At 43.6% G+C, this 23,725-nt stretch overlaps 2 protein-coding genes across 23 annotated transcripts in view; one reads left to right on the top strand and one right to left on the bottom strand.

The window, feature by feature from the left end:
* Window positions 1–10,108, bottom strand: part of GPR107 (G protein-coupled receptor 107) — a 55,957-nt gene extending 45,849 nt beyond the window's left edge. Inside the window, exon 1 of the mRNA XM_043469847.1 lies at window positions 9,922–10,108. Coding sequence (XP_043325782.1) covers window positions 9,922–10,062 — 141 coding nt within the window. The 5' untranslated portion in view covers window positions 10,063–10,108. The remainder of the gene's footprint in view (window positions 1–9,921) is intronic.
* A 9,253-nt stretch (window positions 10,109–19,361) lies between these two features.
* The window catches only part of FNBP1 (formin binding protein 1), a 133,480-nt gene continuing 129,116 nt past the window's right edge, over window positions 19,362–23,725 (top strand). For 13 of the 22 annotated variants that reach the window (XM_043469831.1, XM_043469826.1, XM_043469844.1 and 10 more), the window contains exon 1: window positions 19,363–19,649. In XM_043469831.1, the coding sequence (XP_043325766.1) occupies window positions 19,626–19,649 (24 nt within the window). In that variant the 5' untranslated portion in view covers window positions 19,363–19,625. Of the gene's footprint in view, window positions 19,650–23,725 lie in introns of all 22 variants that reach the window. The other 9 variants (XM_043469825.1, XM_043469841.1, XM_043469839.1 and 6 more) reach the window with 2 other exon arrangements.

The following is a 23,725-nucleotide window of genomic DNA, read 5'->3' as shown; positions in this document are numbered from 1 at the left end:
AAGAGCTGTGACTCCAATCTCAGCTCAGTCCACAAACTGTTAAGGTCAACAGAACAATGGGATCAGTGAATACTCCCAAAGCTGAGGTTCCACAGAGGCACTTCACGTTGTGTAAAGTCATGAATTTCATATGGGGAATTATCTGCCCAAATGTTCACAGTTATCACATAGATCCTAAATACAAGGCACTAGGCTAAGTATTTTTCTAAAACTTGGATTTGGTTCTTCCCCAAATCCACATCATTATTTTTACTAGTGTTTGTTTTCCGTTTGTATTTTAAAATTCCATTCATTGTTTCTTTCACTTTGTTGTTCAGTCACTCAGTCATGTCTGACTCTTTGCAACCCCATGGACTGCAGCACACCAGGCTTCCCTGTCCTTCACCATCTACCAGAGTTGCCTCAAACTCATGCCCATTGAGTCAATGATGCCATCCAACCATCTCATCTTCCATCGTCCCCTTCTCCTCCTGCCTTCAATCTTTCCCAGCATCAGGGTCTTTTCAAAGGAGTTGGCTCTTTGCATCAAGTTGCCAAAGTACTGCAGCTTCAGCATCAGGCCTTCCAACGAATATTCAGGACAATTTTCTTTAGGCTTGACTGGTTTGATCTCCTTGCTGTCCAGGGGACCACAATTCAAAAGCATCAGTTCTTTGGTGCTCTGCCTTCCTCATGGTCTAACTCTCACATCCATATACAACTACAGGAAAAATCACAGCTTTGACTGTATGGACCTTTGTTGGCAAAGCGGTGTCTGCTTTTTAATACACTGTCTAGGTTTGTCAGTTTTTCTTCCAAGGAGCAAATGTCTTTCAATTTCATGGCAGCAGTCACCATCCACAGTGATTTTGGAGCCCAAGAAAATAAAATCTGTCACTGTTTCCACTTTTCCCCATCTGCTTGCCATGAAGTGATGTGACCAGAAGCCATAATCTTAGTTTATTGAATGTTGAATTTTAAGCCAGCTTTTTCACTCTCCTCTTTCACCTTCATCAAGAGGCTCTTCAGTTCCTCTTTGCTTTCTGCCATTAGACTGGTATCATCTGCATATCTGAGGTTGTAGATATTTCTCCCAGCAATCTTGATTCCAGCTTGAAAGGCATCCAGTCCAGCATTTCTCATGATATACTTTGTATAGAGGTTAAATAAGCAGAGTGACAATATACAGCCTTGATGTACTCCTTTCCCAATTTTGAACCAGTTAGTTGTTCATGTAAGGTTCTGTTGCTTCTTGTCCTGCTTCTTGTCCTGCCTACAGGTTTCTTAGGATACAGGTAAGGTGGTCTGGTATTCCTATCTCTGTAAGAGTTTTCCAGTTTACTGTGATCCACGCAAAGGCTTTAGTGTAGTCAATGAAGCAGATTTTTTTTGGAATTCCCTTGCTTTCTCTATGATCCAAAGAACACTGGCAATCCGATCTCTGGTTCCTCTGCCTTTTCCAAATCCAGCCTGTACATCTGGAATTTCTCAGTTCATGAACTGTCAAAGCCTAGCTTGAAGTATTTTGAGCATTACCTTGCTAACATGAGAAATAAATTAGTACATGGTCTTTGTTAGGAATCTGTATTTTCTAAATTCCTAACAAAGACCATGTACTAATTTATAATTACTAAAAAATAGTTATTTTCAACAATTATCATTTGCCAGCAATATATTAATTGCAGGACCCTCATCTAACCTAATTTCCAACAGTCCCTTTTAAGTGATCATGTTACCATATCAAATAAGATATATAAGGAAGGGACTCTGTAAACTGTATTTCACTATACAAATAGAAGACACAAAATTTCAGATTAATAGGAACCAAGAAGGTCAAACACACTAATCACTCATTCAATTTTGATTTAATTCAAAAGTAAATAAACCACTATTTACAAAATGCCACTAGTGACTAAGGCCCAAGAAGTGATAAAAGACCCACTCTCAAAAAAAAAAAAGTCTCCTAACAGTCAGTCCTTACTGTCCAGGAATAAGGAAACCTCTTCTTCCACCACAGGGAAGCCAGAAATCTCCCCAAGGGCAATAATGGTCTGCGAGACGAGAGAGCCCTTTCCCCCAGGAGGCTCAAAATCCCGTTCGCTGTAGAAAAGTAAAAGGAGTAACAAATATCCAACTACCCACTGCTCACAGTTACGACGTGTCTATATCGAAGCTGCCTCAGAGCCATCAGAAGAGAGGGCAAGGAGCAGGAAGAGGAAGAGAATAAATCCTATTCCCCTTGACCATCCATTCCCAAACTCATGACATATCCATAACCAACATCAATACAGCATCACGATGTTTTTAAAATTTGGATAAACTGTGTTACAATGTATGTGTACATCTGGCAGCCTGCATTTTTCAGACAGCATTGCATTCTCTGAGGCCCTATCCGTGTTGACACATTGAACATGCTCTGGTTCCTCACTTTATATGCTTGTGTTCCATCGCATGTACATCATGGTACATCTATTTCCCCAAAGCATCACCTGGGCATTCAGGTAAATCCCAATCATTCCTGGGCATTCAGGTAATTTCCAACCACTTGCTATGACAACACTGTTGCGAGAATTCCTTGTACATTTTTTTTTCTTTAAACTCTGTGCTGTTTTAAAGATGTATTCATCATTTACTTTATGCTTTGGCTGTGCTGGGTCTTCACTGGTGCACACAGGCTTTCTCCAGTTGCGGCGAGCAGGGGCTACTCTCTAGTTGTGGAGCACAAGCTTCCGGCTGTAGTGGCTTCTCCTGTTGCGGAGCATGGGCTCCAGGGCGTGCAGGCTTCAGTAGCTGCAGCAAGTGGGCTCAGCAGTTGCGGTTCTCACGCTCTAGAATGCAGACTCAGAAGCTGTGATGCACAGGCTCAGCTGCTCCGTGGCATGTGGGACCTTCCCGGATCAGGGATCCAACTGGTGTCCCTTGCATTGAAAGGTGGATTCTCAATCACTGGACCACCAGGGAAGCCCCCCTTGCACATACTTTATGTATTATCTGGGTGGGGATTAAGGGTATATACATCTAAATGGAAAATCCTAGGACACAGGGTGTGCACATTTTCAATTTTACTAGAAATTGCCAAATGAATTGCCAAAGTATAAGAAACTTTCCTTACATCCTTACTGAACCTTGATGTCATTAGACATTTCATTTTTCCCAGTTTGGGGGAAAATCAATGCCGATGTTGATTCAGTTTGCATTTCCTGATACTTCATGAGTTTGAGCATCTCATCTAGGTTTATTAGCCATTTGAGTTTTTCTTTTGTAAAATGCTTTTTTAAAACACATATGTCGGACTTCCCCAGCAGCCCAGTGGTTAAGACTCTGCACTTCCATTGCAGGTTCCAATCCTGGTTGAGAAAGTAAGATCTCACATGCCAGGGAGCGTGGCCTAAAAAGTAAAAATTTAGAAAACTAAATAAATAAACATCATATGTCCATTTTCCTTTTGGATTTTTTTCCTTAAGTTCTTTATATATTCTGGGTAATAACTTTGACTTTGATGCTGCAAGTATCTTTTCCTGGTCTTTTTTTTTTTAACTGTGGTATCTTTTGTTATACAAGTCTTTTTATATTTTGAAGGAGAAAATCTACTAATCCTTATTCCTGACAGTTTTCCTCTTCAAAAAAATCTATCAGGGGAGTGGGGGAGGGAAGTACTGAAAGTTTGGAATTAATAGATGCAAACTACTATATAGCGTAGGATGGATAAACAACAAGCACCTACTGTATAACACAGGGAACTGTAGTCAATATCCCGTAATAAACCATAATGGTAAACAACACGTACAAGAAAATATATACGTATAACCGAGTCACTCTGCTGTTCAGCAGACGTTAACACAACACTGTCCATCAACTATATTCCAATAAAACTTTAAAAAAAAAATCAATGTTTATTCCTGATAACAATTTTAAATGTCTTTTAAAATACACCCTTCTCTATTGCAAAGTCTAAAATACTCATGATAGTCAAAGTTGCTCAGTTGTGTCTGCCTCTTTGTGACCCATGTATAGTTCGTGGAATTCTCCAGGCCAGAATACTGGAGTGGGTAGCCTTTCCCTTCTCTAGGGGATCTTCCCAACCCAGGGATCAAACCCAGGTCTCTCGCATTGCAGGTGGATTCTTTACCAGATGAGCCACAAGGGAAGCCTAAGAATACTGGAGTGGGTAGCCTATCCCTTCTCCAGTGGATCTTCCCGACCCAGGAACCAAACTAGGGTCTCCTGCACTGCAGGTGGATTCTTTACCAACTGAGGGAAGCCCCCAAAATATTCATGATATGTTATTCTAAAAGTTTTAGAATTCTGTTTTCACATTTAGTCTTTAATTCACCTGGAATATACTTTGTTTGTAGGATAAGCATCTGTTCCCCCCCACCTCCTCCCATGGAGAGCCAGCGAGTTGTCCCAAGACCACTTCAGAATGATCTAACTTTCACTGCCCTACAGTGCCCCCTCTACTGCACATCAAGTTTTCACTAGGATGAGTCTCTTATCTGTGTTTCCCATCCTGCCCCATCGATCTGCCTGATCCCCACTATAGACTCATGTAGCCTTACCGTACAAAAGTGAGCAGGACAAGACCTCACTTCTTCTCCTGTTTTGATGCGTATTGGGTATTTCAAGACTTTTAGTGACTGGGAGAGAAAACCAAGGGGGCCCCTGGGGTATTAGTAAAGTCTCACTTCTTGACCTGGGTGCTGGTTACCTAGGTACATTCAGACATTTAAAAAACTCACCAAAGTGCACACGTATGAACTAAGAAACTAAAGAAAGGCAGCACGGACAGCAGAGAGGAGGCCGGCACAGAGACTGAGAGCCCCCCAAGGGCAACAGGGCACCACCGACTGGCTTAAAGGGGAGCGCCGTGACTGGCTCTGGCTTTTAGGAAGATAAGGCTACAAAACAAAATAGGAATTAACACGATGCTAGGAAAACGGGTATGAGGAGACCTCCCTGGTCCAAGGATGGCCTAGACCTAATAGTTACAGTGGCGATGACAGCAGTGAATGGATTGGACAGCTTTGTATTTAGAACACAAATCTATGAAACCAGGTGATGAAAAGATAAGGATAAAACATTTCTGACTTAAGAAAATGAGCAGCTGGTGGTCCCAGTTACCAAGAAAAAACTGGAGAAAGAGTACATAGAGATTAGGGGTGAAGGGTGAGGATGTTTCTAACATACAGAGACGATTATGAGCCACTTAAGTGGAAATGGGGGTTAGGAAACTGGATACACTTGTCCAGAGCTCAGAAGGGCAGATCTGGAGACAAAACTAAAAAAAAAAAAAGAAATAAAATTCCCATAACCATTATAGACAACTACTATATTTTTCTCCTTTTCCCCCTTACTTTTAGAAAGTTGTTTTAAACTTTTCACTAAATATCGGAACATAAGAAATGGTTTATGTTCCTCAGTAACTTCAGATTTTAGACTGCCTTGAAATATAAAGCAAGTGGGATGATGATACGTTAATCTAGTTTTTCCCACAAACTGAATTTTAGAAAACAGAGTAACATTTAATGGAGCTACCTTATGGTCACCTACCTGGCCACTTCTCTACTTTAAACAGTTCCTCAACTGTGGTCCACTGACTACACTGGCCCACAAATGTGCTACATGTGGCCAACACAGTGCTTTGTTTTTGTTTTTAAATTTGAGTTTGAGCTAGCTAGTTTCACTTGAAAGCCTGGATTTCTAGTTTTTCTTAAACACACAAAATCCAGCAAATCTAGGCCACACAGGACAGAAGCACAGATGAACATACTAAACTACACTCTGAGGAAATAATCAGCAAAATCCAATACAGGGGAGCTGGAAGGAGTGAGACCTCCCTAGATCAAGACAGACTTAAGAGGCATATTAACCTATCATAACGTGAGGACACGATTTAGATTCTGATTTTTAAAAAGTTTAAATCCATTTATGACCAATGGAAATTGAACCTGATTTGGTATTTCATGATATTAAACATTATCCTGTTTTCTGTTAAAATGACATAGTTGTTCGGTCCCTCAGTGGTGTCTGACTCTTTGCGATCCCATGGACTGCAGCACGCCAGGCTTCCCTGTCCTTCACCATCTCCCAGAGCTTGCTCAAACTCGTGTCCATTGAGTCAGTGATGCCATCCAACCATCTCATCCTCTGTCGTCCCCTTCTCCTCCTGCCTTCAATCTTTCCTAGTGTCAGCATCTTCTCCAATAAGTCAGTTCTTCTCATCAAGTGGCCAAAGTGGAGCTTCAGTCTCAGCATCAGTCCCTCCAATGAATATTCAGAATTGATTTCCTTAGGATTGACTGGTTTGATCTCCTTGCAGTCCAAGGGACTCTCAAGAGTCTTCTGAAACACCAGAGTTCAAAAGCATCAATTCTTCGGTGCTCAGCCTTCTTTATGGTCCAACTCTCACATCCATACATGACTACTGGAAAAACCACAGCTTTGACTAGACGGACCTTTGTTGGCAAAGTAATGTCTCTGCTTTTAATATGCTCTCTAGGTTGGTCATAGCTTTTCTTCCAAGGAGCAAGTGTCTTTTAATTTCATGGCTGCAGTCACCATCTGCAGTGATTTTGGAGCCCAAGAAAAAATCTATCACTGTTTCCATTTTTTCCACAACTATTTACCATGAAGTGATGGGACCCGGTGCCATGATCTTCGTTTTTGAATGTTGAGTTTTAAGCCAGCTTTTTCACGCTCCTCTTTCACTTTCATCAAGAGGCTCTTTAGTTCCTCTTCGCTTTCGAGCATAAGGGTGTCATCTGATACTGCAGTTATGCTTTTAAGAGTCCCCATTTCTTATAGGTACATACTGAAACATATACTGAAACATTTATGAATTTTAAGGATCAAACAATATGATGACTTTGATTCACCTGAAAATAATATGAGAAGGACAAATGTTGGCACAATATGTAGAAAGCAGAACCCTCACAAATTGCTGGTAGGACTGCAAAATGGTACAGTTGTTTTAGAAAGTACTTTGGCAGTTTCTTTTTTTTTTTCCTTTGGCAGTTTCTTAAAAAGTTAAATACAGATCTACCATTAAAAAAAAAAGTGAAAGTGTTAGTCGCTCAGTGGTGTCTAACTCTTTTGTGACCCCATGGATTGTAGCATGCCAGGCTCCTCTGTCCATGGGATTTCCCAGGCAAAAATACTGGAGCAGGTAGCCATTCCCTTCTCCAGGGGATCTTCCCAACCCAAGGATCGAACTTGAATCTCCCGAATGGCAGGCAGACTCTTTACCTTCTGAGCCACCAGGGATGCCCAAAGAATACTGGAACAGGTTGCCATTTCTTACTCCAGGGGATCTTCCCAACCCAGGGATCAAATGCATGTCTCTTGTGTCTCCTGCATTAGTAGGTGGATTCTTTACCATCTGAGCCACCTGGGAAGCTATCTACCATATGACCCAACAATTCTACTCCACTCCTAGCTATCACCCCCAAAATGAAAACATATGTTTCCCAAAGACTTGCATGTGAATGTTTGCAGCAATATTACAACAGCCAAAAATGGAAACCCAAACGTCCAAATGTCACTGGTAAATGGCTAAGCATAGGTGATATATGCATACAATGAAAAAGTATTTGGCCATTAAAAGGAATGAATTACTAATACACAGTACAACATGGATGAACCTCAATAAAATAAGTAAAAGAAGCCAGACAAAAAGGACCATATACTGTGTGATTCCATTTATATGAAACATCCAGAAAGGGCAAATCTATAGACACAAAGTAGATTAGTGGTTGTCTGGGGTCGGAGGTCAGACTAGGAATTAACTGTAAACCAACAAAAGGGATCTTACATGGGTGATGGAAATGTTCTATGGCTGGATTGTGTAACAGTTGCATAACTCAGTAAATTTACCAACAATCACTGAATTGTACATTTACAATGTATGAATTTTAATGTATATAAACTTTGCCTCAAGAGTTACCAAAAGATAAGGAATCTAAAAAACAAAAGACAAGGAATTTGAGAAGACGAGAAGAATAATGGAAAATGTAACATGGAATGAGAAAACTGAATAAAGAATGAAAGGGGGACTTCTCTGGTGACCTGGTGGTTGAAACTCTGCCTTGTGGTGCAGGGGATGTTGGTTCGATCATGGTTAGGGAACTGACACCCCACTTGCTTCAACTAAGACCAGAGGCAGCCACATAAGTAAACACATTAAACAGGAAAAAAAGATTTGTTTTCTAGTTAAAAAATAAAGAATGCAAGTGAGAAGGGATGCATGTGGGGATAGGGCAGAATTAGTCATTGGTTAATGGTTACAGCTACATGGGAATTCACTATACTATTCTGCCTATTTTGGTGTATGGTTGAAATTCTCTCTCTCAATCTCAAGCAAAATAAGACAATCTAACGTTGCTGCTCTGACAGGCTCCCTTCAGGTGACTCCACTTTCTTGGGCAAAATGTCAGACTGTTTAAGACAAGAGAAACAAGTACAGTATTGATTATGAAATGGGCACCAAGTATTTCAGAAAACAAAGATGAAAAACGTTAAGCAATGTAGCACAATATGGAGAAATCAATCACCAGAATTACACCAATTCAGGTTGCTTCTCCCACTGAGGGTAGTATACTTTTCCTTCTATATCAACATTGTCAATATTTACCTAATGATGCTGGCTATCTGACATTTTAATTCTAGACATGCCCAAAGCCAAGAGACATGGTTCAGTGTATCCATGGTTCAGTATTAGTTTTGGCTCCAATTTATAAGCTACGAAAACTCAGTTACATGACTTCACCTAAGACTCAAGATTCTAAACTATAAAGTGAAAGAATTTTAGGAGTTCGTCACTTGGAGTCACAGGCCTGGGGACTAAGGCCTATGGATAAGCTTCAGCAGGATTACAAAGCCCTATAAATTCCAAGAAGTTTTGCCTACATTTCTACCTGCATTTTCTGGGAAGAGATTCAATATCTTTCAACATATTCTCAGAAGGAGCCAAGACTCACTTCTCTCCCTGCAGGTGACAACCACTTTAATCAGGATAATTTTTATTTACAAGTAACAGTATGGGTCTAGACAAGTTTTTTTAATCCAGATTCTGTATTCTTTAAACTCTACAGTCACAAAATACATTGCTTTGTTAATGTACTGGGTTTTAATAAGACAAATTTTCTCACTGCTCAAACCTCACTCTGCTAAGAATACCTTACAGAATGAAAATAATGTACAAGGTTTTGGGTCACAACGATTTATTTTTCCTGGTCTCATATAGTAACCAACTAAATCGCATGGAGGCATGTTTTGAGTTAAAAAGCAGGATACAAAGGGTTCATTCTAGGCCTATCGTAAATTTCTTCCCTAGACAGACAATGACAGAAGCGAGGGATAAAAAGGGCCTCTAATCAAAAACATATTTTCATTGCTGGGCTTAAATTTCCGGTAATGGATTTCAAGCGAGATTTGAAATTCCTCCTGGAGATGCTCGCTTTGCTCAGGCCAGAGACTGCCAAGCCCACCAGGGAAACTGAGGCAAAGGTTCCGCGCACCTTCCAACCGCCAGGCACCAGGGGGATGGACGAAAGGAGACAGCGGATAAGCGAAGTCGGGGGTAGAAGTTGGAGATAAAAGGGAAGAGGAAGATCAAGTTGCTCTCCGCAAGGAAGACAGGGAAGCCAACAGGACTGCAAGCACAGCCTCCTGAGAGTCCTTCGGGGTTACGCCGCAGTTCAGCCCCTTCCCCTCTCGAATCTCCCTACCCTTTCCAGACCGACCGAGGACTCCCGCCATTCCCACAGTTCCCAACAGACCCCTCTAGGAGGGAGGCCGCGACTGGGAATAGAGGCGGGAACCCAAACGCTCACAGACAACCCCCCACCCCCGCTTCCCCTGGGCCAAAAGTTGCCCCTCAGCATCAGGGAGCGGCCTCCGCCTCTGTCCCCCGCCCTGGTCTTGCAGGGCCCTGGTCGCCCTTACCTTGAGCGCCAGGTGGTGGACGCGGCCCAGGCCGGGCTCGGCCAGCAGCTGCAGCAGCCCCAACACTGGGAATAGCCGGAGGCCGGCGGCTAGCCGAGGACTGCGGGAGCCCGAGGGGGCGACGGGCGCCGGGTCGGCCATGTTTGTTCCAGCATCACCAGCTGCTTCCTCTCCCGCCCACTTCCGGGGTTAAGGGGCGACGGCTGCCGGAAGCGCCTGAAAGGGTGCTGTCTGCGGCCAGCGGCGGGGAGACTGTGGCATTTTCCCTGGAGCTTGCGGTCCCGGGAGTGGGGCGGGTACACTTCGGGGCCGTTCAGTTGGCCTCTGCTGTGAGGACTTTTCGGTTTAGCCAGAAGAGGTGCGCCCGCAGTGGGTAGCCTGTGGCGGTTGCCATGGTAACAGTCGCTGGGCTGGACCAACCCCGGGGTTGCCTCCGCCCCGCGGAGCTTTGAAAGGGACCTTGGGCCTGCGCGACCGTCCGCCACCGAGGGACCTGGCGTTCCTGAGCGGGGAATGCCTCCTTGGTGCCTGGCGGTTGATAGGACCGATTTCCCCGAGCAGCCGTGACTCGGTAGAAAAACCAAGTTCGTGGCTTGTCATCAGTCCTTGGGTGTTTTTTTGTTGTTGTTTTTGTTTTTTGAGGCACTTCACACAAATCTTTGATGAGGTAGTTTTAGTAATTTATTGAGCCTTTACGAGGTACTTCTTCCCCAGTGCCTCAGCGGTAAAGAATTCACCTGCGGTGCTGGAGACACAGAGACTCTGGTTCCATCCCTGGGTTGGGAAGATCCCCTGGAGGAGGAAATGGCAATTCACTCCAATATTCTTGTCTGGGAAATCCTATGGACAGAAAGGAGCCTGTCCTTGGGGTTGCAAAAGAATCGGACACAACTGAGCGACTAAACAAGGACAACGTTTCAGGCACTTCGTTAAGCCTTTTGGGTGCATTTTTGCATGTAATCCTTGGAACAGTCTGATGAGATAGGAGGTAGGTGTAAGTATTACTTCCCCCCACCCCCCACCCCCCACTTTACTGGTAAGCAAACTGAAACTCTGAGAGATTGTCATTTGTTCCAGGTTGAAGTGGGAGTCACGTGGAAAATGCTAAATACTGTTATATCGCTTCATGCTATTTCATCCAACCACTAGAGTATGACTCTCTTAATCCTGTGTGGAAACTTTGCTTGCTTCTAATCTTTCGAATTTGTAGAGAGACCTTTAATGAAAGAATTCAGTAGTTTGTTCCCTCCAAATCGGTATTTTTATCATGGAGTTATAAAAAAGATATGCTTATTAAAATTACCAATAGACTAGCTAGGTTTATTTAGTTTTTAGGTATTTTTTTTGTTTTGCTTTTTTTTGGCTTGCCACACAAGGCATGCTCTTTATGGGCAATCATTTAAACAAAAGAGAAGAAAATAAAAACCACAAGGAATCCCCCAATACTGCACGACTATCAGTGTTTTATGACAGAATCAGATTTCTAATGTTTTTAACTGGAACTAGGAACTGAAGTTAACATGATATATCTAAATGAAAATAAAGTGAATAAAGTGCTGCACTCAGATTAAAAAAAATCAGATGGAAAGTACAGAATAGAGGAGTGAGAGTCCCAGATCTTTTAGCTGTGTGATCTCAGTCAAAGTCATGAATCTATGAATTCTTGAAAGTGAAAGTGGCTCAGTTGGGTTGTCTGTGGAATTCTCCAGGCCAAAATACTGGAGTGGGTAGCCTTTTCCTTCTCCAGGGGATCTTCCCAAGCCAGATCTCCTGCATTACAGGCAGATTCTTAACCAGCTGAGCCTCAAGGGAAGTCCAAGAATACTGGAATATGTAGCCTATCCCTTCTCCAGCAGATCTTCCTGACCCAAGAATCCAACTGGGGTGTCCTGCATTGCTGGCAGGTCAAAAACTAGTACAGGTTCTGTCACACCCTCTGTAAGAACAAAAGTAGGGCACCAAGGTGTACCCAGGAAGATAGAAAGGCAATGTTTACTAGTTGGTGGTTTAACTTCTTTCTCCAACCTTTTATTTTTAGCCATATATTATGAATATGTCATCTTACTTCTTTGAACAAAATTGTCATCTGATCTTACTACATAATTTTACAGATGAAGAAACTTAGAACAAGAAACTTTATTGTCTTGGAAATCCACAAATGAGATAATAGTTAATCTATTTATTAAGCAGTTAAGTTTGCCAAATATTCTGCTAAGTACTTTATATGTTGTTGTTCAGTCACTAAGTCATGTCCTACCCTTTGTGATCCCGTGGACTGCAGCACACCAGGCTCCTCTGTCCACCACTATCTTCCAGAATTTGCTCAAATTGTGTCAGATGCTGTCTAACACATCTCACCCTCTACTACACCCTTCTCCTTTTGCCTTCAGTCTTCCCCAGTATCAGGGTCTTTGTGCACATTATCTCATTGAAGACCACAAAATCTTTGTATGGTCTGTATTTTTGTTCCTTTCTTAAAGAAAAGACTTGGTTAGAAAAATTTATTCAAGGGTGGTCTGATCATTTATAAATGACTCTCATCCAGGCCTTGCCCACAAAGCCCAGCATTTAATCCTTATCCTGCAATTGTTATAAAAAATTAATCTCATATGAGGTTGTAAGTGTCCTTAGAAAATCAACAAATCCTTTCACCTTTTTAACAGGTGTGAAAACAAATCCAAGGAACTCAAAAATGATTTTCTGAGGGTCACACAAGTACTTAGGTAATTTTGGGCAAGCATCCAGGACTGGACCTCATCTGCTTTAAAACTGGCTCTGTGCTTCTTGTGCCAAACTATACCACACATGGCATTCTGATTATTAAAATTTTATTATTTTTTAAAATTCGTTTAAATTTTCAAAAAATAAAGTCCCAGAATCTGAGTAGCCAGTATCTTATCAAGCAAAATTCAAGAGAAATATTCAGAAAGCATTTTAAAAATCAGCAATATGAAAGAACATGGAAGAAATAAAAAATAATTGATACTTTCTTTTAGGTAAGAGGAAAAACCAAAGACAGTCAACTGATCCTCTTTTCAGTATCAAACTAGTTGTCAAAAGAAATGGGGATTTTTAAGTGCAGTTTCCCTTTTTTTATGGAGGCTTCCTAGGTGGCTCTGTGGTATAGAATCCACCTGCCAGTGCAGGAGATGCGGATTTGATCCCTGGGTTGGGAAGATCCCCTGGAGGAGGAAATGGCAACCCATTCTTGTATTCTTGCCTGGAGAATCCCACGAACAGAGGAGTCTGGTGGGCTACAGTCCATGAGGTCACAAAGAGTCAGATACGACTGAGCACGCACGCACTTCACTTTTAAAGGCGATCTGCAATGTTTTGGATCCTTATTGTATGCTTTTTAAAGTGAGGTACCATTTTTGAGAACCTCTGGTTTTAAATTTGAAAATAATAGACTTCTAAAAATGATTGATCAGGAAGAATCTTAATTTTATATTAGAATAACTAGTTTATAAAATAGGAGACCTTTGTCTTTTAGTCTCTGGAAAACAGTTTTACAAGGGCTCAAAGCTGGGTTTTTATACCATGCTCCTTTTCACTTGGGAATTATTATGTGACTTTCACAGGGTCACATACCAGTGGCATCTGTCCAGAAGTTTATGAGAAATAACTTCTTCAGGTATTTGAGAACTATATTGTGCCAGTCATTAGTTTGCAACTGAGAGATTTGAGCAAACTCCAAGAGTTGGTGAAGGACAGGGAAGCCTGGCATGCTGCAGTCCATGGGGTCAAAGTCAGATACAACTTAGCAACTGAACAACAAAAGAAAGGGAACACAAATTACAAAGAGTTAAAGTGAAGTATGCTTTTGAACTGTATTGTTGGAGAAGACTCTTGAGAATCTCTTGGACAGCAAGGAGATCCAACCAGTCCATCCTAAAGGAAATCAGTCTTAAATATTCGTTGGAAGGACTGATGCTGAAATTGAAACTCCAATACTTTGGCAACCTGATGCGAAGAACTGACTCATTTGAAAAGACCCTGATGCTGGGAAAAATTGAAGGTGGGAGGAGAAGAGGACGACAGAGGATGAGAAGGTTGGGTGGCATCACTGACTCAATGGACATAAGTTTGAATAAACTCCAGGAGTTGGTGATGGACAGGGAGGCCTGGCGTGCTGCAGTCCATATGGAGTTGCAGAGTCGGACACGACTGAGCAACTGGACTGAACTAAAAGTGAAGGGTGTTTTAGACAGTTACTTCTCAAATTCTGTGAAAATGATATCTTGGCAATTTTACTTAGGCACATAATTTCAGAGTTTCAAGAGCAGATTATTTGCATAATCATGATAGTGTAACTGGGAACAAACCTGTTGAGTAATAGAACAAGTTAGGTTTGCCTCTCCCTGGCAACATTTTCAAAGGGGCATTAAACTTTAAGGTACTGACTGAGAAAGCCTTGAGAGGCTGAAAAGACTATCCTAAACCTGACTTTCAGCCTTACCCTCTTAGTCAAGTGGGTCTTATTTTTCTGTCTCCTCTAATATTGCAAGATCTACTGAAGTTTGCCACTAGTAGCAGAATTTGGAGTTTGAATCTAGTGTGATTAATAATGTTTGACATCAGATTAGAAATTTCCAGAGATGTTTAATGTAATTATGGGGTTAATATTCTCCAGTTATGATTGTTGCTTGTCTTTCTTATTGAAAGAGATGACATTTCCGATCAAAGTTCTGTATAAACACAGTACAGGGAACCAGAGTTCAAACTAGAGCTTGGCAATATATTCAGAAGTCAAATGTCACTTTCATTCTTTGATTTGAAATGTCATTTCTTGGGGCTTGGGGGATGCCCACAGACTCTCCTTGCAGAGTCATCTTCTTGGAAAAGCTAGCCCCTGACACATCTTGAATCCTGCAGGTTGGAGAAAAACTTCCAGTCCACTTCTCTTCAATTTGGTGGCACAGTGTGTAACTTGCTCAGCCATGGACAACTGGTTTTTCCTGATTTTATGCACATCTTTATAGACCTACAGGGGAATTCCATTATTGAGTACAAAAATTGGTTGCAGTCTTAAGATTCTACTCACGACAGAGTTCTCCTTTTATCCCACTCCAACTTTTTCCACTCCGCTGCTTTCTTGGGTCCTTAGTAAGTAGTTTGAATGCTAAACAAATGGAGAATTTTAAGCTGGAAACTGATGGAAGCTATTTTAAAGGGGAAAAAAAAATCCTGAGAATTTCATTAAGAAGAGTACTTCACTGATAGACAACCAATCAATGGTAGTTCAGGCAATCTGTTTTGCTGCATCAGCAGTGCTTAAAGGATTGCTTTCCTTGATAGAAGAAGTAAAAATCCTCCAAAAAATAAGAGGAAAGAATAGGGAACCAATATGTGCCCCCATGTGCTAAGCATTTTACGTGTGTTCTTTCTTTTCATCTTTGCAGTAACTTTTCGAGCAAAGCATTATGTCCATTTTATGGAGGAGGAAACTGAGGCCTAGAGAAGGGAAGTAATTCAACCAAAGCTCTAGAGCTTTCTGCGTGGGGCTATCCACTCTGTGCTCACTGCTAGCTCCCTTCTTTCAGCTTCACAACAACCTTGGAGATCCGTGTTTTAAGTGAAGTTCTGAGAGTTTAAGTAACTTGTCTAAGGCCACATACCTGATAAGTAGTGAAGCACTTGGATCCCAACGGAACAATTACAAAACCACTTAGTTTATTAAAAAGCAGAGCGATCACTTTGCTGACAAAGGTCCATATAGTCACAGCTATGATTTTTCCAGTAGTCATGTACGGATGTGAAAGTTGGACCAGAAGGTTGAGCACCAAAGAATTGATGCTTTTGAACTGTCGTGCTGAAGATCTTGAGAGTCCCTTGGACAGCAAGGAGATCAAGCCAGTCAATCCTAAAGGAAATCAACCCTGAACATTCATTGGAAGGACTAATGCTGAAGCTCCAATACTTTTCTAACTCAGTGGAAAAGACCCTGATGCTGGGAAAGATTGAGGGAAGAGGAGAAAGGGGCAACAGAGGATGAGATGGTATCAACTCAATGGATGGCATCATCAACTCAGTGGACATGAGTTTGATAATACTCTGGGAGATAGTCAAGGACAGGGAAGCCTGGCGTGCTGAAGTCCATGGGATCACAAAGAGTTGGACATGACTTAGTAACTGAACAACAAGGAAGCCTTTTAAATAGATTAGATAGTGATATCTCTATATCTAAGCCCCTGAATCAGATGTTTATACTAGCAAGACGCATTGGAGTTGCTGACTCTATTAGAATTGTTTACCTCTAGCTCCATGGCAACTATACAGAGTCTATATTTTCTAGATACCTTATTTCAGTGCTAATAACATCCATGTGATCAGATTATTCAGTGGAAATTTATGTAGTCACCTGCCAAGATCATAACTTTGTAAATCAGTATTCTCCACGTGTTTCTAAAAGGTGAAACAGGTATATATAGCCCAAACCGACTCCCTAGGTAATTTAGAGTCCCTTGGAGAGCAAGGAGATCCAATCAGTCCATGCTAAAGGAAATCAGTCCTGAATATTCATTGGAAGGACTGATGTTGAAGCTGAAACTCCAATACTTTGGCCACCTGATGCGAAGACCTGACTCACTGGAAAAGACTCTGATGCTGGGAAAGATTGAAGGCAGGAGGAGAAGGGGACGGCAGAGGATGAGATGGTTAGGTGGCATCACCAACTCAATGGACATGAGTTTGAGTAAACTATGGGAGTTGGTGATGGACAGGGAGGTCTGGCATGCTGCAGTCCATGGGGTTGCAAGGAGTCGCACACGACTGCGGGACTGAACTGAACTGAACTGAGGTCATTTCAGTATTTACAATTCTTTATTGTAAATAAAACAATACTGTAAAAAAAAAAATAAAGGTTTACAATTGTTTAGGCATTAAATCATGTCCCGCTCTCCTGGAGCCCCATGGACTGTAGCCCCCCAGGCTCCTCTGTCCATGGGATTTTCCAGGCAAGAATACTGGAATGGGTTGCCATTTCCTCCTCCAGGGGATCTTCCTGACCCAGGGATCAAACCCCTGTCTCCTGCATTGGCAAATGGATTCTTTACTACTGAGCCAGTGGGGAAGCCACAGGATTTACAATACCTCTTGTGAAAACTGATTCCTAAGTAGGTCAGTTACAGTGACTTGTTAATAGAAGTTCTGTTAAACTCACTCCCTTTTACTATAAGGGAAACTGAAATGGATTTAGTTCCTCCTAAAAAATACTGTGCTGTATTTAATCTTTTACTTTGCTATCTTATTTCTTTTTATGCTGAATCCTGTTTGTTTCCATTGCTTTAAAATCAGTGGTGACTTTTTCTTTTATTTCTTGGCGATTCTGATACCTTCAACCCTTTTTTTTTTCAGTTACCACCAGACTTAATGAAGTTAAAGGTATTTGCAGTGTGGTCTAATTAACCCAGTTCCATACAGTACTGCTGCTGTGGCTTTTAATGGGTTCCTATAACTGTTTCCTGCTTACTTATCTTAAAAGGTTTCCTTTTAATGTGGTCTCTCTCTCTTGCTCTTTGTCCCCCCCTTTCTCGTCTTTAGAGCTGCAGGTTGTTTTTCATCCTGATTAGCATCTTTTCACAAGTCACTGTTTTTGAGAAGTCTTCTAGAAGGCAGTCAAGATTAGATCACTGTATTTGAAAAAATAGTAAATCTTGGCAGGAAGAAATTGAGGTGATTTGTGAGGCAGGGTCCTGTTAGATTACCTGCATTTCACTCAGCATTTCCAAATAGCAAACTAAAGTGTGCAGTATTGATCAAGTTTCTGACCTCTCCACCTCAATGAAGCTGTTAATAAATGTACCTTGGGAGCTAAGTGGCTGGCTGTTCTGATGGTTACAGGTCTAGCAGGATTGGAGTACAGAGTTTCCAGACAGGGTAACTGAGAACAAAATATTTAAAACACACACTAAAAACAAACTGATGGAAGGAATTCCTTACTGAAAAAAGACAGACCAAAACAGGTTTGACAGTTTATATTTATTGTAATCCTGTCCAACAAAGGAAGTAGACTTGGTTTATCTGCAAGAGTAGAACACAACCCTTGCTCCACCCTGTCTTGGAGAAGAATGATAAGCTGGTTGAGGCTGGGTGTAGTGGGATTAGAGAGACAGGCAGCTGAAATTCTTCTTAAATGGGGCCCATTTTAGGAGTTCACAGATAGAAAAGTCAGTAGGATTAGCTGAGGAAGAAAGAAAAGTTGGGGGAGAAAGGGTCTAGTGATTCAGAGGAAGGAGTCAGAATCCAAACAGTTCTCCAGTCCCAATCCTGGAATTGGGCTTCCCTGGTGGCTCAGACAGTTAAGAATCCGTCTGCAATGCAGAAGACCCCATGGATCCCTGGGTGGGGAAGATCCCCCGGAGAAGGAAATGGCACCCCACTCCAGTATTCTTGCCTGGAGAATTCCACGGGCAAAGGAACCTGGTGGGCCACAGTCCATGGGGTCGCAAAGAGTGGGACACGACTGAGCAACACACACACAATCCCGAAATGTTATTTGTGTATACTTGGGGAGTGCAGGGAAAAAGGAGTCCGTATCTACTTAAAAATTAGTTCTCAGTTTACCAACCACTGGCCGGGTAACAGGTGGTCGTCTCCTCTCGCTGAGCTGAGTAGTTAGTTACTGCCTCCCTTTGGCGGGAGGTGGGGGAGAAAGCTCTGAGCTTCTACAGAGGTGGAGGCCTTGTCCTAGGCCACCCAGCTAGTGAGTGCGGGTGGCGGGACTGGAGACAGAAACGCGGATCAGTGGACCCAGCGCCTTTGCTTTTTTCACCCACTACGCGGCAACGTGATTTCAACGTCTGAGAGTTTCTTGGCCGAACAAGTCGGAAATCACCGGTTTCAGAGATTAGAAATCACCGGTTGTGAGCCCCTGGACTCCTTTCCCCAGCCACTCTGCTAGGTCGCTCTCGGCCTCCGAGTCCTTCTGTGTGCAGTACACAGACAGCCCCGCACCTGGCCCCACGCCCACCGCGCAAGGCTGCGAAAGCCGCTCGGGCCTCCAAGGCTCCCCGGGCGGTGGGGGGAAAGACCCGCTCGAGCGAGCTCCGATGGCTGAGCAACGAAAAGCATGGTCCTTAAATTCAAAGCGGCGCTCCGCGCAGGGGAGCAACCTCAGGCCTCGGCAGAGCCCCCGTAATAACAGGGGCCGGCTCCGTTCGGAGGCGAGTGGTTTGTCCCTAAGAGCAGAGAGTGTGGCTGCTAATAAGAAAAATAAAAAGATCGGCAGCGGGGAAGCCGGCGGCTCCAAGTCCCACCAGGGCCCCCTGCTTTCTGCAAGTCCTTCCGGACCCCCAGGCCACGCGGGCGGGGGGCCGGGGTGGGGGGGCGGAGGGCGCCCGGGGGGAGGTTGGACTGGGGGCGGGGCGCGCGCGTGCGCGAGCTGTCAGGCCGGCCCCGCCCCCGGCGCGCAGCCCCGCCCCACCCCCGCCCCTCCCCCGCCCCTCGCTCTCGGGTGTGGGGCGGGCGGGCGCTGCGGCGACCGCGGCTGCTGCTTCCTCAGGCCATTTTGCCGAGGAGCGACCGGGGAGGAGGAGCGCCGCGGAGACCCTAGGCGAGGAGCAGTGAGCCGGAGGAGGCGGCGGCCGCACGGGGCACGGGCTTTCCTCGATCGCGGGGATCTCCCGGGGAGACGGGATCGCCGGGGAGGGGGACCGGAGAGCCGCGCCCCGCCGCGCGGCGCGCCCCTTCCCGCCCCCTGCACCATGAGCTGGGGCATCGAGCTCTGGGTGAGTGAGGGGCCGGGCCCGCTAGGATGCAGGGAGGTGGGGGAAAGGTGCCTGGCGCTCCTGGCCTGGGGGACACGGGCCGGGCTGCCCCCGGTGGGCGAGATCGCGCGCCGGTCCGTGGTCTCGGCGGCCCTGGCGGGAGGTGCAGGTCCGGATGCCTCTCGTTGGCCTCGGCTGGAGCTGGAGGTGCGCGCCAGATTTGCCCTCCCGAGGTGAGGGGGCGCTGGAGTGAACCGCCACCCCCCCCCCCCCACCGGCGGCCAGAGCAGGGGCCGCTGGTGTGGGTCCCCCCAGCGGCCCGAGCGCGGGGCGCAGATCTGGGTCCCCGCACCTCCCGATCACAGGCGCGGGCGGGACCCCCCTCTCCTTAGCGCGGCGGGCCGACTCAGTGGGGGCGTGGAAAGCCGGGGATTTTCAGGGCTGCGTTAGGTATTCGGCGCCCAGACCCGCCGTCCTCCTCTGCTCTCTGTCCAAGGAGGTGCGGGTGGGTCGGGCGCTCTCCCGGGGGGCGGGGCGGCCCTGGCGGGGCCGTGTCCCAGGGCTTGGGTTTGGGGTTGCAGGGGTGAGTGAGAACTGGTGTCTTCCCTCTAGTGGCGAGGACGTTTGCCCTGTGGTGGTTTGGGGTGCGCTTGTGATTCTCCCAGGGGCAACTTAGATCTTGGATTTGATGTGGGGATTGCGGCGTTCGGCCTGGAGGGGAGAGTAGTAGGAGTTGGAGGGACGCCTTGTGTTGCCGCCTGCGGGAAGAGACATTAGCGGGGTCAGTTTTGTATTTTTTAACCGCTGGGAGGAAAGAGTCTGAAATGCGGTAGGGAGCGCCCCGCCGGGATGTTTAACGCGGGGCGAGAATGGATAAACAAGCGGCGTGGTGTCTGCAAGCTCCTCTCTCCCCGGACCCGGATGCCAAGGCGATGCACTGGCGGTCCTGGGGAGGAGAGTCTGTGGCTTGTGGACTGGGGCTTGTTTTCCTCTGGATTCCTTGCTTCCTCTGGATTTCTAAGGAGATCTCTGGACAAGCGATGGGCAGAGCGGAGTGCAGAGGAAGGAGGAGATGAAATCTCAATTATTGCACCGAGACGTCCTCAAGATGAGACATTTCCCAGGAGGAACTCGAAAGTGCCTCCTTTCGGAATTCCATTTGTAAACGGTGTGAAGAAAGTGTGGGATGGTGGTTGCTATCTGAGTGGAGGCCAAGAAATTTCACGTCAAAATAAAAGAAGGTTAGAGCAGCTATAGAAACAGAGGGGATCCTCCCTTAATTAATTTTTTTTTTTTTTTGCTTTAATTGTTTTTACATAACCACTTCTTAGGCTCAGAAGCAGCTACTGTTATTGATACCAAAATTCTGAAGGCAGTAGTTCCCTTAAATGATAATTCATTTTGTAAACATCCTCTGTCTAAAAGGATCTCAAATTTTTGACTGATGTTTACAAATATTCATTCTTAAAGTAGCAGATGGTCGTAAGTATTTATACACAGCCAGTTAGGCAGAGTCTACCATTTTAAGTGTTGGATTTCATTCCTTTTCCATTCCTTCTGCACTCCCTTTGCCTCTTTTTACCCTATCTGGGGGAACGAATCAGAATAAATTTTTATCAACAGAATAGAAATTTTGGCACAATTTTTATTTTCACTTGTTCAAACAAGAGAAGGGGTTTATTGGGAGGGGGGAATACAATATATTTCCAAGTGAAATAGGCTGTAGTTTAGGGATTGAACACCATGGTGGCCATTTCATGGTGATGTTGGTGAATGTTACAGAAGGTGATCCAGAAAGGGATGGGCAGAGGGATAGTAGTTATGAGGAACCACCAGCTAAAATAGCCTCAATCCCCTGTGTTATTCTGTGCACTTCTTTTGGCAGGTGGAGGGTGGAAAGGAAGGCAAAGACAAGTTGTTGAAAATCAGTAGGAATTGGAATATATACAAGTAAAAGGAAACCTTAGATTTGCTTCAAAAGAGTTTGGGGTGGTAGTGGATGGGAATGTGGATGAAATGAAATTGCTGAAGAGCTGGTCACTGCTGACCTGGGTGAGGGGTACAGAAGCACTTGTGATACTAGGCTTTCTACTCTCTAGGAATGAAATTTCCTACAGTGAAAATAATCGGAAAAGATTTTTAAGGGAGAAGGTGTGTAAAATACTTGAAATTTTTTCTCACTTGTTAAGGTTTACGAGAAAGAACTAGTTATCTGTTGTTTCTAGGAAGGACCTGTCCATGAAGAGTTAAAAAAAGAAAAGAAAAAGGCATTCTACTACAGTATCGTCCTTTGCCCTTGAGTGGCTTAGAGGTTAATAAAGGGAAAAGAATGGAACTTGTAATTTGTACTAAGAGAAGTGCAAAATCTGAGTTTAAATTCCAAGAAGCATAAGGGCACCAAAATGTCTGTTTTCAGTTGCCTCATTTCATTAAAATTTGAGATTAAAAAAGAAATAAAAAAAACAGAAGAAAAATGTGAGATTAAAAAATGAAGAATTCTGAAAAAAAAAAAAAGAAGAATTCTGAAAAATGAACCTCCAGTTCTCTGGTGGTTAGCGACTCCGTGGTGTGGTGGCATGGGGCCGCCTGACAGAGCCCTGATTGAGGGTTTTCCCTGAATGGTGGCTGTGGGATCTTGCACAGGGGTAATGAGATAATGACGGGGCACTCAAGCCTAACTTGGCAGAATGATGCTTCTAGATGGAGAGAGATGGAGCTCTGGTTTGGATGTCCATGAATTCTTTGCGACAGGTCTTTGCAGCTTTCACAGACCTTCACAAACGCCATCAGGTTTTACACACGTTTTAGGACGCTGGTCAACGTCCTGTAGGCTTTTCAAAAGGACACATTTCTAACGTGCACTTTACATTAAAGTTCTGTTCTTAGCCACATCCTGCTTTGTAGACAGTAAAACCGTTCTCTTCTCTTTTTTCTTTTAACCTCTTCATCGGCATGAATTTTGATATTCCTGATTGTGAGAAATCGGGAAATGTCAGGAAGTTCTCATGCAATCATAAAAATGAACTCAAAACCCATAATTTGTAATAACTTTACTAGGTTGTGTGAAAATTGGGGCTTTCTATTTTATATCAGTAGGTTGTAACAAAGTATAAAATGGCTGATTTGAAGTGATGGGGTCATTACAGAGTATTGAGCAGATGGGAATAGAATGTAAAAAAGAGTGGATATATCAGTTTATATATGTATGACAGATTCACTTTGCTGCATAGCAGACCCTAACACAATATTGTAAATCAACTATACTCCAATAAAAATTAATTTAAAAATTAAAAAGTAAAGCAACTAGGATATAACAAAATTGTTTCTGTACATCTCTTCCTAATTTGCATTTTAGTCAATTTTTAACTTTTTTATTGAACAGCTACTGTATGTAAGACCGATAGGGGCCTGTTGTTTCACTTTATATACTTTGAAGGGAATCTGCCTATTTCAGTGAAAGCATGTAAAATCGGGTTTAACTCTAGCCTACAACCTCAAAGTCAAAAAAGAGATTTGTTTCCAAGATTAACCAAAATGCATTTACTCAAGGCTTTGTTTAAAAGGTCATGTTAAGAGGCTATCTAGTTTGTACTGACTTGTTGAAGTTGTTTCTGGTCATTGGAGAAATGGCAAAGCAAGAATTTCTTTTGAATTTTTTGGGGTTTAGTATTATTTGTATTTGCATATTAAAAAGAAGTAAGGCATTATTGAAGTGTCAGCTCAACTTTTTCTAAGCTTGATCATTAATGTGAAGTAAAAATAAATCCGTTGGAAATTTTAACCTGCCTTATAATGGTCTATTCTTTGTGGCTAATAAATTACTAAGTGATAGAATCTACTTTTATCTCCTAGTGGAAATGGCAACCCACTCCAGTGTTCTTGCCTGGAGAATCCCAGGGACAGCGGAGCCTGGTGGGCTGCCGTCTATGGGGTCGCACAGAGTCGGACACAACTGAAGTGACTTAGCAGCGGCAGCAGCAGCAGTCCTCTCTGCTGTCTTTATTTTTCTTTTGATGCTAATAAGAAATGGAACAGCCCAAAATAATAACAAGAAAGCAGAGACCCAAATAATACATATTGGTTAACATATTACTATG

This window comes from Cervus canadensis, chromosome 5, assembly GCF_019320065.1.
Source record: "Cervus canadensis isolate Bull #8, Minnesota chromosome 5, ASM1932006v1, whole genome shotgun sequence".
Taxonomy (NCBI): domain Eukaryota; kingdom Metazoa; phylum Chordata; class Mammalia; order Artiodactyla; family Cervidae; genus Cervus; species Cervus canadensis.
Note: the sequence above shows the minus strand (reverse complement) of the source record. Positions and strands in the feature narration are given on the sequence as shown.